At 35.4% G+C, this 16,746-nt stretch overlaps 1 protein-coding gene across 1 annotated transcript; it reads right to left on the bottom strand.

The window, feature by feature from the left end:
• Positions 1–1,882: 1,882 nt before the first annotated feature.
• Positions 1,883–3,306, bottom strand: LOC149168741 (CCG-binding protein 1-like). The gene is made up of 3 exons (XM_089428407.1): positions 2,534–3,306; positions 2,377–2,450; positions 1,883–2,291 (listed from the first exon to the last, which is right to left on the bottom strand). The coding sequence occupies exons 1-3, from the start codon at positions 2,817–2,819 to the stop codon at positions 1,941–1,943; spliced, it is 711 nt and encodes a 236-aa protein (XP_089284533.1). The 5' UTR covers positions 2,820–3,306; the 3' UTR covers positions 1,883–1,940.
• Between the last annotated feature and the right edge of the window lie 13,440 nt (positions 3,307–16,746).

The following is a 16,746-nucleotide window of genomic DNA, read 5'->3' as shown; positions in this document are numbered from 1 at the left end:
CTAACATTGCTTTTTTGCCCTAAAAATCATGGAAATTTCGGCAATATTTTGATAAAATTCGGCAAGGATTTTTGTAAATCCAAGTTATAGTTGTCAAATGTCAAGATTTTGAGTGCGCCAAAGGTTTTTGATGGTGTTGAATCCATTTCTACCATCAAAAACATGATTCGAACACTGCTACTGCAAGATTTGTTGAAATTTTTTGCCCGGATTCTAGCCACTTTTGGTCTTTGATGGTGTTGAATCCGTTTCCGCCATCAAAAACATGATTCGAACACTTTTGGTCTTTGATGGTGTTGAATCCATTTCCATCATCAAAAACATGATTCAAACACTGCTACTACAAGATTTGTTGAAATTTTTTGCCCAGATTCCAACCACTTTTGGTCATCCGCCATTTTCATTAGAGCACTCTAAGGCACACCTTTTTATGAGACCAAGTGTTGACAATAAGGTTCACATTGTTGTAAAAACCATCCATAAAATTATTAAAATTATTATACCTCTTTTATCTAGAACTTAGATAATAAAAGCTTACCAAATATAATATATACCATCCATAAAAATACATTACTTAAAAGTATCATAAAAATACTCCTTTGCATTTACATCTCTATGTATATAAACCTTTAATCCAGAAAGATTTTATTAATGGCCTTCCATGAAACTATGGCTACTAGCACTTCAGCACTCCCAAGTAAGGCTACATTGTCACCTTTTAATTCACTTGGTAATTCAAATATATGTTAGATTTCAAGCTACTGTGGAAGTTTTTTGTAGAGTCATGATCCAGATTACCCACAGTTTCTAGTTCATTCTGCCGACGTTTCAAACCCCAAAGGGGGTCCATCATCAGGACAAATCAGATAGAAAATGAATGAAAGATTATTCATTTTCTTTCATTCATTTTCTATCTGATTTGTCCTGATGATGGACCCCCTTTGGGGTTTGAAACGTCGGCAGAATGAACTAGAAACTGTGGTAATCCAGATCATGACTCTACAAAAAATTCAAATATATTTAATATAATGTTTGTGATTCATTTTGAGATTATTTAATATGGTTATGTTTAAAAGAATTTTGCTTATACATTTAAAATTGAATATAAAATCTCACACAAAAATAATTCTTTTGTTCATCTTTATATTTTATAATCCATAAAGATTTTACTAATGGCCTTCCATGAAACTAGGGCTACTAGCACTTCAACACTCCCAAGTAAGGCTACATCGTCACCTTTTAATTCACTTGGTGATTCAAATATGTTTAATATAATCTTCGTGATTCATTTTGGGATTATTTAGTAGGATTATCTTTAAAAGAATTTTGCTTATGCATTTTAAACTGAATATAAAATCTCACACAAAAATAACTCTTTTATTCCATCTTTATATTGAAAATGAAAATGAGATTTTGCTTATGGATTTAAAATTGAATATAAAATCTCACAGAAAAATAGCTATTTTATTCCATCCTTGTAGTCAAAATGAGAAAGCTTTGACAGGAGATTGAGATTTTGCTTATGGATTTAAAATTGAATATAAAATCTCACAGAAAAATAGCTATTTTATTCCATCCTTGTAGTCAAAATGAGAAAGCTTTGACAGGAGATTTGGTGTCAAGAGCAAAGTGGTCAGATGCCACCATGACATCTCTTTATTTCTGATACAAGGGAGAATATTATGAACAAGTACATACGTCTATTAACCTCGAGTAGATTCATCCATGAACAGTTAATCTCCAAAATTTACAGAGAGGATTCCAAATTATGTCCACACTGAGCAAAGGGTTTTAGTTATACAGTTGGTCCTATGTTTGTTGTTAAAGAATTCGAGGATATACAGTTTTCAATTAACCGAGCTTTGAATATGTTCGAAGCCAATTGATTTATGGAATCCACTGTACATAGATACATGACAAACTTGTAATGTTGAATCCGATCAATCCGTTTCATGATCTGGGTGAGGAGTGTACCATGCAGGAAAGCAGCCTTTTGTCCTCAGCAGTCTCGTATATGATGATTCAGGCATCATTGCCTTTTCCTCTTCTTCCAACTCTTCTTGCGTCTTGGGCAACCCATCTGGTTCAGGGAATGGCCTCCTGCCCTTCTCCTTCAATGGTGTATCTGTGTGAGGTCCCTCCTTGTATTCTCTGTTGTGCATTTTTGGAGCTTTGGCAATCATGTGCACATTTTCAATAAGAGACTTCACGCCTTCTGACTGTATTATCAGATTTTCAATCCTATCCAGAGCACTCGACCTGACAGATCCAGTTTGTGCCTCGCATTCCTTCTGCAAAATAAGCAAAAAAATCCTACCTTAGTCTCTCTGCTAAAAAGTCTGCTAAATATAAAGATCAAAGCTGTCCTGTGCAAACCTTCATATCCTCGAATTCAAAGAAGGTCTCCCAGCATTTGTATGATTCTTCTCCTTCCAACCTGCAGCAACGATCTGCAGAAACCAAAACTTTCAAATTTCAACCCTAGATTACATTACGCAGAGTTCCCAAACATTAAAGAACGAATGGAACCCACCCCTAATGGCATTTTTAGCTTTCTGGATGAGCGAGGGCTCTTTAATGGATCCGGTAAGCTTGCTCCTGCTGAATGGCTCCTGCATCTTCGGAACCTCTCCCTTCGGCTGCTTAAACCCTACCACTATTTTTTTATCAGGGGTGGGAGAAGGCACTGGAGCGGCAGCGGACATTTTTTGAACGATCACATTTCTGTGACAGGTATCCAGAAGGCGTCCTCCTCCATGGATATGGATGGGAAGAACACACCCCTTTCTCCATCTGATGTTATTGCTAATTCCTATCATTAACCCCAAATCTTACTCACTTAATTTGAATCTGAAGGCACTCAGTCATTCATTCAAAACAGGGTAGGTAGTCTGTCACAATATACAATTAGGGTTTGAAAAGAAGGCTGTAACAAGTTAAGATGATCAAGCCAACTGTACTCACTCAGTCGATCGATGCAAGCATTTAAAAGTGTTCTCGAGCCTGTGCAGCCTTTGGTTCCCAACTGCTTAATACCGACAAACTGCAAATCCAGTGCCAGTTCTCAGTTATAAAGAAATCAAAACGCTGAAATAGCAAGGTAGGGGATATGGATGGAAATGTTCCATTCCAATCCAACGTAATCAAATAAAATATGATGACAACATCACAGAGTTTAAGCTTATCCACAATCCGGCAGCATTGATGTGCATATTTCAAATTTCAATTCCCAATTTCGAAACCATGAGTACAAAATTAAGGCTCAGCGCGTGTCACCGGCCGCTGAAACACCGGCGAAAACCACCCTGGAATGTTGGTGTATGATGTTGCGGGTAAACACTTAATCGGCTGTGCTGTGGTTTGCCCATAGGTTACGCCACGCCAGGTGCGCATTCCTAACTTGCTTATGTAAGTGAATCTAAATTTACACGTGTTAAGGCTTTGGAGGGGTTAAATTTGACGGGTGCCCCTCCCCGTCAGAGAATATTTTTATGACTTATTAATTTTTAAATTGCCCATTATATGACTTATGACTTTTAATATGTATTTGTACAAGTTTATTTAACATAAATTTTTATGATGTATTGTACCAATTAACTCAAGTGTCATAGCTATACTTTCATTTCAGATTGGTTGATGAAATTTTTTTGTGATTTTTCCAAATTGTTGAAATGTTCATCTTTTTTTTAAATAGAAATAGTGAGAAAATAAATTAAAAATATGTATTTACATATATGTAAAATTTTTATTTCTAAGAAATATAGTGAATATATATATAACTACTCTCACATGAAAATAGTCACTGTAAATATTATTGCAATTAAAATTGGACAAAAAATATTCACACATTTTCTTCTTCACTCTAAACTTTCTATCATCCACAGATCTGTTCTGTTTATATCAGCTTATAACTATTTCATGGTCGCAGATATATTTTAGAGATTAAATTATATATTTCCAAAATTCAATCAATGTAAACAAATCAAATAGTTGAATTTTGCAATATCAATAAATTGACTTCTCTTATATCTATGAAAATTAGTAAATCTAGTTAAATGTTTAGAGATGACAGATTTATATTCATTGATTATTAAATCTAATTCTAGAGGTTCCCCACTCTATAATGTTAGGAAACACACATTATCCCCCACTCTAATGCAACGATCTCGCATAAATCCCAATTACTTCCCTTTGTCCATATTTTTATAAAATGTCTACATATACGTTCATGAGCTTTAAAAAAATAGTTATACAAAGTTGCACATACTTTATAAAGTTGTTCAGCGGTTAAAACAATTAATTTTATATCATTACATATGGGATATGGGATTTTTGTTCAACATATAGTATGAGAATCTACATTTTATCATGCGGTAGTTATCAGGCATGCTAATATTATAAAAATAAACATGGCACGAAAAAAAATAAACATAGCACAAAAAAGCATGAAGGAGGTGTTTTTGGCTCTCTTATTTAGTCAACATTAATTAACTGAAACCTGAAACAACTATTAAGCTCTGTCGTCACTGCATATTATATATATAATAATAAAAAATTGAAGCTGGTCAATTTTCAATACTCCCATCAATATGACATTTTCAAAAATTATTAGCCAGTCAGCGTGTAGATACCCCGTCAATATGACATTTTCAAAAATTATTAGCCAGTCAACGATGACCTGTAGATTTGGAAACTAATAGTATTTAACGTGTAAAAACCCAAAAAACGGGTATAGAGTGTCAAATTTAACCCCTGGTTTCGTCTAACTTCATCTGACCCAATTTCAGGATTATGTTTCAGCAAAGTCCTTTTTAAGTTTAACCGCAAGATTTATCTAGCGAGCTGGATAGTTAATTAATAAGGGTTGTATATGTTTATGGTTAGATTTAAGTAAGTAGATTTTTAACGGTGAGCATATACAACTTCTTGCACTGGCAACAGATTGGATAACTTTCACATGGATAATTCTCACCTCTAACTACTAAGTATTATTAGATTTAAGGAAGTAGATTATCTAAAGGTGAGCATATACAACTCCCTGCACCTACAACAGATTGGATAACTCTCACATGGATAATTCTCACCTCTAGCTACTAAGTGGTAATTGTCAATTCAACACATAATTGGTTTAGATTGCTACCATTATAATTCTTTGGTGCTTATTTATGTTATTTCAAAAAATTTGGTACATAACACTTCAATATCATGGTGATGGCTAATTAAGTGTCCTTCTAATTTTTTTTTTATATATAACACTTCATTATTATGGCGATCACCAATTAAGCTACCCATTGGGGACTAATCTAACTACTAACTTAAATAGCCTCTTTCTTTTATTTTTTCTGTGAGTTAATTTGGCTATAAATTTCATAAAGATTTTTAAGAACTATAAATCTAAATTATTGCTTAATTGAAGAAGCATGAATATTTAGCATTCAATCCATTTAATATTATAAAATATATTTTAATAACCAAAAATCACAATCTCGTTTAAAATTGTCTAACTAGATTTTAATTAAAAAAATATTTTATATATTAATTAGATTAAACCATTTATTTATCCTAAATACTTCTTTAAATAAAAATATTAAAAGTATAATAATTAATAATTAAAAATACATAATTTTTTCTTAAAATATTACTTCATGAGCGATGTTGATGGCATCATGGATTTGTCTATTGGCCAGGAAGCCAAATTGGTTAGAGGAGATCTTATCAGCAAGGACGGGCTTGATCCTCTTAGAGATAATTTTGGAAATGATTTTATAAATCAAGTTGCAAAGAGATAGGTCTAAGTCAAATAAGGCCTTAACCAATGTTGTCTTTGCAGAAATGAATTTGTGGACCATATCTTTATTGGTTGTCAATCTGATAAGAAGATATGGCAGTTGGTTTTGAAGACCTTGGATATTAGAGAACATATTGAACATCTTCAATTTTGGGTGGGAAAATTTAAACAACATCTTACACTTCCCATCTTTGTGGCATGGAGTATATGGCTTCAAAGAAATAAGATAACCTATAAAAATGCAAGTTTGAATATCCTTTGTCTTTCTTCCAAGATTGTAGCTTATCACAGGGAGTACTCTCAACTTCAATTCCAAACAAAATTGAGAAGAATTCAATTTCCTAGCCTGCTCCAAGATAATCCTATTGGGTTTTTCGATGATGCAACACAAGAATCTTATTGTGAAGGGGGAGGCATGTTCAAAATGACAAAAGGAAAAACCTTACATTTCAGAGTTGGTCTAGAAGCTGGTACAAATACAAAAGCAGAATTAATTGTTGCTTCGTTTCTTATGTTCTTGGCTTTAACAAAGAACATAAAAAAATATTCAAGTTTTGGGAGACTCCAAGTTTGTGATTGATTGGTTCGTAGGAAAAGCTAATTTAGAAGTTCTAAATCTTGCAAGATGGAAGAGGAAAATAGAAGAGAAGAAGAAGGACTTCCAGGTGATCAATTTCCAACATATCTACAAAGAGTTCAATGCAATTGTTGATAGTGTATCGAATAAAGCTCTCCAAATGGAACTTGGCCTTATTTATTATGAAGAACTCATTGGAACTACCATACAATCCACCCACACAATCCCCCTAGATTAAAATCATTCAGTGGAAAAGCAAAATTATTCTTCAAACTCTCCATGTTTAAAGCAGTCAAAGGATGGAAAATCAGTTTTAATGATGATATCTCGTCATTTTTTCCCCTGTATATTTTCATCTCTTACAATCAACATGTAATCTTATCCTGGGTAGTGCTTCAAACGACGGTGTTTAACAAACATTATATAGATATTAGTTGGAATAGTTATACATGCATAGTTGAAATTTTACCTTTTCTAGGTAGCTCAAAATATGTTTTACTTGTTGTAGGGAATTTACAATTTTTTGTAAGATTGACTATACATTTTTTTATTCTCCTTGAATAACAAAAAATATCATTTTCAATTGAAAAAAACATATAAAAATAAGAATTGCATGAATGTTCACCTTCACTTCTTATTAGTCCTTGTTGTCACGACATGGGACTATAGTAATCATCATTATTTTATTAGCATTACTTGGTATTAAGATTTACTGTGCTTTTAGCGTTGGTATGTACTATTTTTTTTTTTCTGAGCATATTCTAATTTATTTCGTGGTTTTGGCCTCTTCCCGAGGTGGAGAGGTTGTAAATATATATTATGTTGGCTTTCTGTCATGCATATTTTGGACCTGTAAACTAATGCTAGCATTAGTCTAGCAATATGAAATGCTAGAGAAGTTGGGAAGGGAAAGGAATGAGATGTGCCAGGAAAGGGAAAGGGAAAGTTTGTTAACAGTTGTGGATGCATGGATGCATGTGGATGCGGTGTCTACTCTTGGCGAGAACAAGATGACCTGTGCTTATTTGTATGAAACAAGGCTACTCGCCCATTTTGTAAATTTACTTTAGGTTGTCGCCTGAACGTTTTACATGTATTGCGTCAGTGAAAACCAATGGGAAGATGGCTACTTCACAGACATTGCAAATATACTAGATGGTGTTTCACTAAAATAATCCATGTGAACAATTGATAACTCTCCAACTAGATCTACTTCTTGAGCAGATCAACTGAAGCTTGAACTGGATGTGACTCAGACAAGCTACCAAACAAGAAGGGATGCCCCGGACTTGAGAACGGCTGCCTCTGGTTCTTTATCTCTAACTTCATCCGCATCTGTGTCTCGTTGCGCAATCTTGAACAATTATGGAGAGCGATATATTAATTAATAGTCTAAGGCTTGCCTCGAATTCAATCTCCATCTCGATTTGTGTTTGGAAATGAGCGAGGTGCTAGCTTTGATGCTTAAGCGACTGCTAGTGGTGATTATACCTTTTCTGAAGCCCTTCCAGCCTTGACCATTGCATTAGAGTCTACCATAGACAACAACTTCCACTGGGAAAGGAGGTATCCAGGCAGGGTAGGCTATTGAAATTGCACTAATGATTTGGATGCATAACCACTAACAGAGGCATTATAGACATAGGTAAAGACAAAGGTTGCAGAGCCTAGTGAATTGAAACATCAAGTAGTAGAGCCAACATCCTTTCTAGTTCCAGATATAGCTCGAGGGCCAGTAGTTTATTAAAAAGGAGAATAAGCGGGTAAGTAGTCAAAGCAACATTGCGAGTAAGCAACAACATTCATTGAAAGTAAGTCAATTAGAGCCCTAATTTATGGAATTTAAGACAAATTTTGCATGTTGAACATGATTTATGGAAATCATGACCCAAATTCACTTTAGGCACATGGATGGTTTATGAAGTTCTACATAATCATTAGCTTTTCCAATTCGAAGATGGCTTTGAGATCTAGGCCCGTGTGTTGATTTCATAGCTTCCTCCCCCAATTTAGTACTATGTGCTTTATGGGTCACTTTTGAGTGTTTTTGTTGTCTTTGGGATGCTCCTTAAACTGCAAGCTTAGTAAAATCACAGTTGCATAACCCTTTTCAAGGATTTAGTTCCACATTAGTATGACTACTATATGACAATACCTATGCAACATGCAAAATGTATTGACTTACCCTTCTCATATGTGTATTCAAACCAAAGGGGTGACATTTAAAACACCTTTTGTTTGTTGAGTAGGAATTTCCCCGTTGTTTCTACTACTAGCACAAACCCCCTAATCCAGTTCTAATACACATTTATTGGTGGCATAGCTCCAATATTTTGTAGAAATTCCCACTATAGATCAACAGATTATGCAATATACTAAAACACAATACAAGATCTACTTGTACAACACTTTGTGGAAGCTTAATCGAATTGAGAAAGATCAAGAGAACACATATAATTGAGAATGAGAAATCAATCACACATAACACAAAAGAAATAACCCGGGGAAAGCATCAGCCTAAAACCCCAATCTCTGTATTATCATACAAGTGGAAATCTTGTTCAAGTTACAAAAAGAATCAGCTCACAAGCTATCTTTCTCTCTCTGCAATCAAACAATATAGCTCATAAACTTAATAGACACTGTATATGTCCTCCTCAAGCCCTCCAAGCCTCCTATTTCCTTGCAAAGTTTTTCTTGGGGTCCAATGAAGCCACATGTGTGAATTGGCCTCATCACACTCACAAAACCTGAAGAAGTAACTGCGCAATCCTCAAGGAAAGGATTCCTTCTGCATGCAAGGAATATTCACAATGGAATATTCTAGCAACTGATAGTACACTGCCCCTCCATTTGATCTCAACTGGGTCTCTGTCTGAACTGACATGCATGATTTATTTATGAGAGAATACTCAGTTATCTGAAGTGCAGTAGTTACATGCATGCAAACATTAACTAACTGAACTTACATTAATTCAACAAATTGTCTGAATTAATCTAACTGGACTTGACTCAGTTAATTAAGTCAACTAATTACAACTCATCCTTATCTCTTTAACTGATGGATAAATTCCTCAATTAATGGAGAAACTGTTGCATGTCCCCACATAGACTTCATGTTTGATTTTCCTTAACTAATTAACTCAAGATGAATCAATTAATTAATTTACAAATAGCTCTAAAGATCAAATTCGAATTTTACTTCACTATTTTAGTTTAGGGACTGACTAAAATAGGAAGGTATATATCCCAAAATGCTATTTTTAGAATGCTATTTTTAGCACTTCCATTTTTAATTCCTTGTTGCTATGTTCAACACTGGTTGAACTGCTATTTATAGCAGTGCTATTTTTAGCATTTCTTGTTGCTATTTCAACATATTTGATATGTCAGACTCTCAAGGTATGTATTTTTTAGCTTTGAAACCTTAAATTATAATCCCTGCCAAATTATTACTTGTAAATATTACCACTAGATGGGTCATCAATGGATGATCAGAGATCATGATCCAAAGGAGCAAGTCCTTGCTCTTCACTCCAGTGAGCCTCTTCATCTTGTGTTGCTCAACATAGGAATTGATATCTGCACCATACTGGATTTTTTTTCCCAATTTTTTTAAACTAGTGCTCAATCTTCTTCTTTTGCTTGATCCACACAAAGCCAGTTTCTCTCACATCTACACATTCTTCAATCTCCTCAAGAGGCAACAGGCCCTTGGGAAGACCTACCTCTACAAGGAATTCCATGGATATTTTCTTGCAAATTTCACTCCCATGGTAGATTTATGCACTAGCTCTCTGATCATTGGCAAGTCAAAGAGCCATTCTCTCTCTATTTTTATATAGCAACTCTGCTATGCTCTTAATCTATTGAGAAAATGCATGGGTCCCCAAGGCTTAAATAGTTGAAAATTGTGTCAATTAGAGGCTTGGAAACATCGCATTAATGAAAATGAGAAATTAAATTAGGTGGATTGGAAGCATGGAAAATCTTCTTCACCCTAGAAACACATAGTAAAACACATTGAAAATAAGTCAATTACAATCCTACTTTATGGCATTTAACACAAGTTTTGCATGCTAAATAGGATTCATGGAAATCATGACCAAAATTCACTGTAGGGACATGGATGGTTTATGAAGTTCTACATACTTTCTTTTCCAATTCGAAGTTGGCTTTGAGGTCTAGGCCCTTGTGTTGATTTCATAGCTTCCTCCCTCAGTTTGGTACTATGTGCTTTATGGGTCACTTTTGAGTGTTTTTTTTGTCTTTGTGATGCTCCTTAACACTAGAGATTCTTAATCAGGGAGGGAAAGTAACTACTGAAGGTAGCTTAATGGATTGATTATATACTTAATGATTTATTGATTCTCCGTACAACTTATTTATCATACAGGGTAGAACCATCTATGAAGGAATATGCTTCATGTTCCCTGCTATTGCTACTACTAGCACAAACCCACTAATCCAAGTTTAATACACATTTGCTACTGGCAAAGCTCCAATATTTGATATGTCAGAGTCTCAAGGTATGTATTTTTTAGCTTTGCAACCTTGAAGTGTATATCAAGCTTCGGGTGCCCATATGCAGTGCGTCTAATGCACATTCTAGATTAAATGTACCATTACAAAGGCTCACACACAAATATTTGATGCATCATCCCTAACCCATAGGACTGTAAAATGCACAGATATGATAAGAGGAGTCATGTATTAGATGACTAACATGATGCCCATTGTCTAACAATTCCAGATCTTCCTTGTTGGGATTTTCCTTGCAATCTTTGAAGTCATAACAATCAACAACCTTGGAATGCTTGAGATTACTTTGCTACTTTGGTTTGCACAACAAGAATTGTGTTTGCTTAGTTTGTAGATACTCAACTCTATAATTTTGTTTGCAAGAACAAGATGTTAAGGGATCTGGGTGCCCAAACTAACCCATTCTTGAGAAGGGATTATGGGGCATTTCTAGTGGTGGGGATTGGTTATTTTTGCATGGAATGTTGGCAAAGGTTATACTTTTATAGGATCTTCTTTGAATTCATGTTATCTGGCATATGTGATGGTGCTTGTGGAGATAAAACGTGTTGGTCAGAAAGACAAAGCAAAAGAGGATGAAGAATATCAAGCTTAGACAAAACATTGGCAAGGATAAGAAGAATTCGATCTATATGAACAACAGCTCTAAACTTTAAAATGTTGGTATTCCAGGAAAGCTATTTCTGTAATTTATGTCTGTCTTTCCTCCGAGGAAATCATACCAGTTAAATTTCTCTTTCTCTTGCATATATCCATGTGGATTTCGTTCTTTAAAACAAGTTGAAGAAGATAGCTGGAAACAATATTAAAGATATGATTCTTATTTCTACTTCCATGATAGCAATCTTTTAGTCTTTCATCTTTCAATTTTCTGCATTAATCGGGTTTGAAGTTTTCACGATTGCTGCCGCAGAGCCTTGAAAATATTTCTTGGTGAAGAAATCTACTTATGCTATTACCGGTGGTTGTCAGTTCTTCGAACTGCGGCATACGTAAGCGCGGAAGGTTAAGAGAAATGGTGCCGTCATGCAACATCCACTGAACTAACACTAGTTCAGGGCAGGGAGTTGTTGCCTGAACTAACACTAGTTTAGATGATTTGCATCGACTGCAAGTTGTACCTATCAAGCAATCATTCATAATTACATAATAAAGTTTCAATCCTATCTAAAGGGTGTTTATTCTCCTCGCCATTTATAATAAAATGTATATTTTTAAAATAGCGGTTCCTCCAAAAACTTTGTTGTTTGTTTAGTTTTTACAAAGTTAATTTATTTTTCAATTTGATTGTTTATATGGCTTTGGTTTTACCTTCTTTTATCTTTTATTTTCTTTTTCAATGCATTTGAGATTGAAGCGGTGATTAAAAATTTGCTTTTGTTTTACTTTTCTTTTATCTTTTATTTTTGTTGTCAATGCATTTGAGATTGAAGTGATGGCTAAGAATGAATGTAATAGAGTGAGATTGTATTACTATAAGTGGAATGTGAATATTACAACTTTATAGATTTTTGGTGCTTCAAAGAGATTGTAATATCTTCCTTTTTCATTATTCTCCACTAGTTTTTTAACGATATGACAATTTTGGATCTTTACAATAAAATTTCTAGATCGGTTCAACTTCTTAGCCAATAGTAGTAGCCTGGTCACAAATGTTGTCCTCCATTAAAGTTTGCATGGATGGAAAGTCCAACAATCTATGAAGAAAGTGTAACACAATTGAATGTTGCCACTACTCCTACAAAATTAAGTATATTGTACCAATTTATAATTGATTAACATATTAGCAATTCCATACATTTTCTTTTATATTTACCCATTATGTAGATATGTGGAATCGAAATTCCATTGCATGTAAACTTTCAAAATCAAAATTTGAATTTTTTTTGAAGAGTAAAATTATAGTTTGTTCAATTGAAATTGTATTTGGTTTTACTATGATCTACTAAAATTGTCATTCATTATAGTTGCATTGTAATCAATTTATCTTGTATGCATGTTTGACAAAATCATAGCACATTGCTCACTACGTGGAGATGTATCAATGTTTTAATGTTTCCACACTCTAACTTATATGCAATTCTCTTGTATATATCTTCTCACCTTCACTAATCTAAGCCCTTACACTATCATAGTAATCACAATTAGTTTTGAATCCAAAGCCTTCAATGGGTTTTTCATTTCTTAATTACTTTTATAAGAAATCAAAATTGCTCCTTGTTGATTTTTCTATTGCAATAGATAGAAGCACAATATTTCTGAAAAATGATAATTAATTCTGATGATTTTGTTCTTTTAACTTTTCGAGTATATCATTAATCAATTAAAATTTAGAAATGCAACCATGTAAATACAATAGGACAATAGAGATCGCAGTGCATAAAGACAACACAGTATTTAACCTGGGAAAACCCATTGGGGGGGAAACTGTTATACAGGAAAATAACCTCCTTGCCAGCTCATAGGAGAAATACAGATTGGTTAAAGACATGATGTAGTTCATAGACTTATTTTCCAAGGTAACACTCCCCAGGAACTAGCAAGAAGAGTTAGCACGCTCCCTATGCATGAACCAGGGGTGTTAGTCCCTAGGGTAACTCACTGTTTTTCCCAAGGGACAATGTTACCCAAGTTTTATGAGATTCTGGAGGTCAATGAGCGGGTTGATTGACTGACATTCCACTTTTCACTCAAATGTCAGCCTGAAAAGTAGGAAACATCTACCTTCGACTTGTCTAAGGATATTTCCATTCCTAACAGAGTCTAATGGAAGGGAAAAGAGCAATAAAGCAAGGAAACATCCTAGCTTTTTCCAAAGGGAACTCATGAGAGAATTGGAAAGGATAAGCCTCTCATCATCTATATATTGGAGGCTTGGGCATTGTGAAAGGGGTCGAAGGATTTTCAACTGATTGTCGAAACTTTGTATGAGATATAGTTGCTTTGCTACCAAGAGGTTAAGAAGAGAGAGAGAAAGGAGATGGAGGATTAAGGGAATCTTGATTCACCACATGGTTGTAATCATTCTTTCCTATCTAATAATATTGACCCATTGTTGTGTTGTCTACTTGATGGTGCCAATGTTGTGAGTGTTTACATGTTGATTTAGTGCCATTGTTTGTGAGTAGCTTAGATGCATGTTGATTTCATATCTTTATGTATTAATGTTTTGATTATCATAGTTCATATGCTATAGTATTACTCTTCGTCTTGTTTATATGCAGGTGTTGATCTAGGAGTTAGCAAAGAGGTCTTCCGCCCTACTACATTGGGTTCTCCAGCAAGACTGCATCAAGATTTGAGGTAATCTCTCCTTTTCTGCTTTGAATATCACACATTGATATAGATATGTATATGCTTCCTTGTGCCAGTTGTAGTTAATTTGAATGGTCTACCTTGGATCCTAGGAATATCCTTGAGGGTATTCCAGCCACAACCGATCATGCATTAATCCCTATAGCAGAATTGGTGATTCCGTTGGGGACTACACTTAGTTCTCGTTTTATCCTTCCAAGTTCCTGGATCTCTCTTTCTTTCCAGGCCCTCCTATTCTTCTTGGTTCCCTTTCTGACCACTCAGGACTCTTCATAACCTTCTGTGTTGTGCTCAACCTTTGATATGACCATGAAAGACTCTTTTTACAGCTTCTTTCCCCATAACGCACCCCAGTAGTGCAAACTAGTGAGTTATAACACTCTGCTAGGTTGCAGACAGAGTTTTAGTCCTATCATTAACGCCCTGCAGCCTCTCCTGAAGTGCGTTAGCCAACCAATATCTTGATCAACAACCTATTCTATGAATTCTTGGGTTGGGGAAGCTGCCTATAGTCTGTTTAAGTATTTTTTGTTGTGAACTGTGTTTAGTTGCCCGTTTCTTGAGCATTTTTTCATTTTAGGAAAATAGCTTAAGTGCTTATGTATTTCAAGAAAAGAAAAGAAAATTTGTTTAAAGTTTTTATTTATTATTTATTTTTAGTTGGTTAGATTCTGCATCTGTATATTGGGTTAGTTTTTAGAGAGAATTTCATGTTTGAAATTTGTGCTTGTGTTCACTACATTGGATGCATGGTGTTGATTGATGTATAAATGATTCTCTCATTGTAGAAATAATTCAGTCATCCAATGGAAATTGAAAAGAATTTTTTGCATGGTTTGTGTCAGAGTCTTACAAAACTCCATATGTCAACACCCCTTTTGAAGGAATTAATAAAGCACCTCTAAAATCTATCTCGTAACAAAATAAATCAACAACACTTTTTTTAGTATACACACATATTAGTCTAGGCTAGGATCTTGGGCTAGGAAGTTGTGATTTAACTGCCCAATATTGTAAAACTAAGACTAGTGTCGTTAAAGAGGGTAAAATCCTGCTGCACTCATACTATTCGGGATCGCTTATGTCAAAGTGGAGTTAAATGTGAGACAACTTTGAAATGTGAGAGAAGGTAGCCCGCCTTCGATTGCATCTCCATTGGGTATTATGTGTATCGGGGATACCGGAGCTGAGTCAAGGACTCAAGTATCCTGCCCACACAATGTACTTTCTACGGCCATGTCCCCTCCTGGTAGTGTCTGTGATTTGAGTTAACCATAGTGGCCAATTTTTTTAGGGATGAACATAAGGTGACTGGGGTGGGCTGCCCTAGTACCTAAACATACGAACCTACTTTGTCTTTGATTTTTGGGATGGTGCTCGTCTTCACGAGAGTACTTGGCCCCGTAATCTGAGGTTCGGGCGAAGCTCAAGAGTAATCGTAACTGTACATTTTTCCAGCTCTCTCTTTTAGCCATTGTGATACTGGGTTTCATCTCCAGCAAACGGTGGTTATTAGGTAGAGTCATATGCCATGATTGCTTTCTCATTGGCTTTTAGAGTATTTTTTATTTTTTAGGATCTAGTTTGTTATCACTGAGACTATAATCAATATCACTATAATTTTTTTTGATAGATTATATCGGTCACCGTGGCTACATATGACCCTCATCGTCAATCTTAGCAACAACACGATCTTCCTCCATTGATTACAGAGGATCTGTCGAGCCTTGGTGATTTGAATTGCCCCTGTTTTGGTAACCAATCTCTAGTATCTAACACCGAATCAAACAATACATCCCAAGACACTATATTTCCAGAGGACCTTTTCACTGAAGGGTTTATACCTCCTTATAATCCTTCCCTCACTGATCCTTTGGGACCAATATTGATTCAGGTAGCACTTATACCTACCATGTCTTCGACTGTACATACATCCACCATTCCCCTGGCGACTAATGGGTCAGGGGATTTTGTGGAAAACTTTGGTCCACCCTCACTTCCCCTGCCGATATTCAGTAATACACAAGTGATTGGTTACCCTGCTATCTAGACTATGCTGATTCTGAGCAACCTAGTTACACCTACTATGAGTGGAACCCAGTACATGCTAATTCCTTCCCATTTTGTGTCTACTCCTGGACCTTCGTCTATCGCTCCACATAGCGTTGTTAGCATGAGTCCCTTCAATAATCCCTTTGGTTAGAATTCTCTATTAAGTTCAAACCCTTCCAACAGGCACATACCGGTAGGGGGCATTACCATACCCCCTATGCTTATAGGACAAGCTGGACTGTCATTAATTGACATAAATCCTCCAAGTGGACACTACCCCAGTGTTAGTCATGTGCCTATGGCCAACTACATGGCTAGCGAGATCCCTCAACCCGGTCCCACTCAATCCATTTGGGCACCCCCTTCTCAACCTCAATTGAGTCAAGGGGGCAATTTTTATCTTGGGGGAAATCAAGCTTATATCCCCCAACCTAACATCCCATATGGACAACCACCCTATATGACTGTTCCA

Source organism: Pinus tabuliformis, chromosome 4_2, assembly GCF_031772625.1.
Source record: "Pinus tabuliformis cultivar Carrire ecotype Pingquan chromosome 4_2, CPIR1, whole genome shotgun sequence".
Lineage (NCBI taxonomy): Eukaryota > Viridiplantae > Streptophyta > Pinopsida > Pinales > Pinaceae > Pinus > Pinus tabuliformis.
Note: the sequence above shows the minus strand (reverse complement) of the source record. Positions and strands in the feature narration are given on the sequence as shown.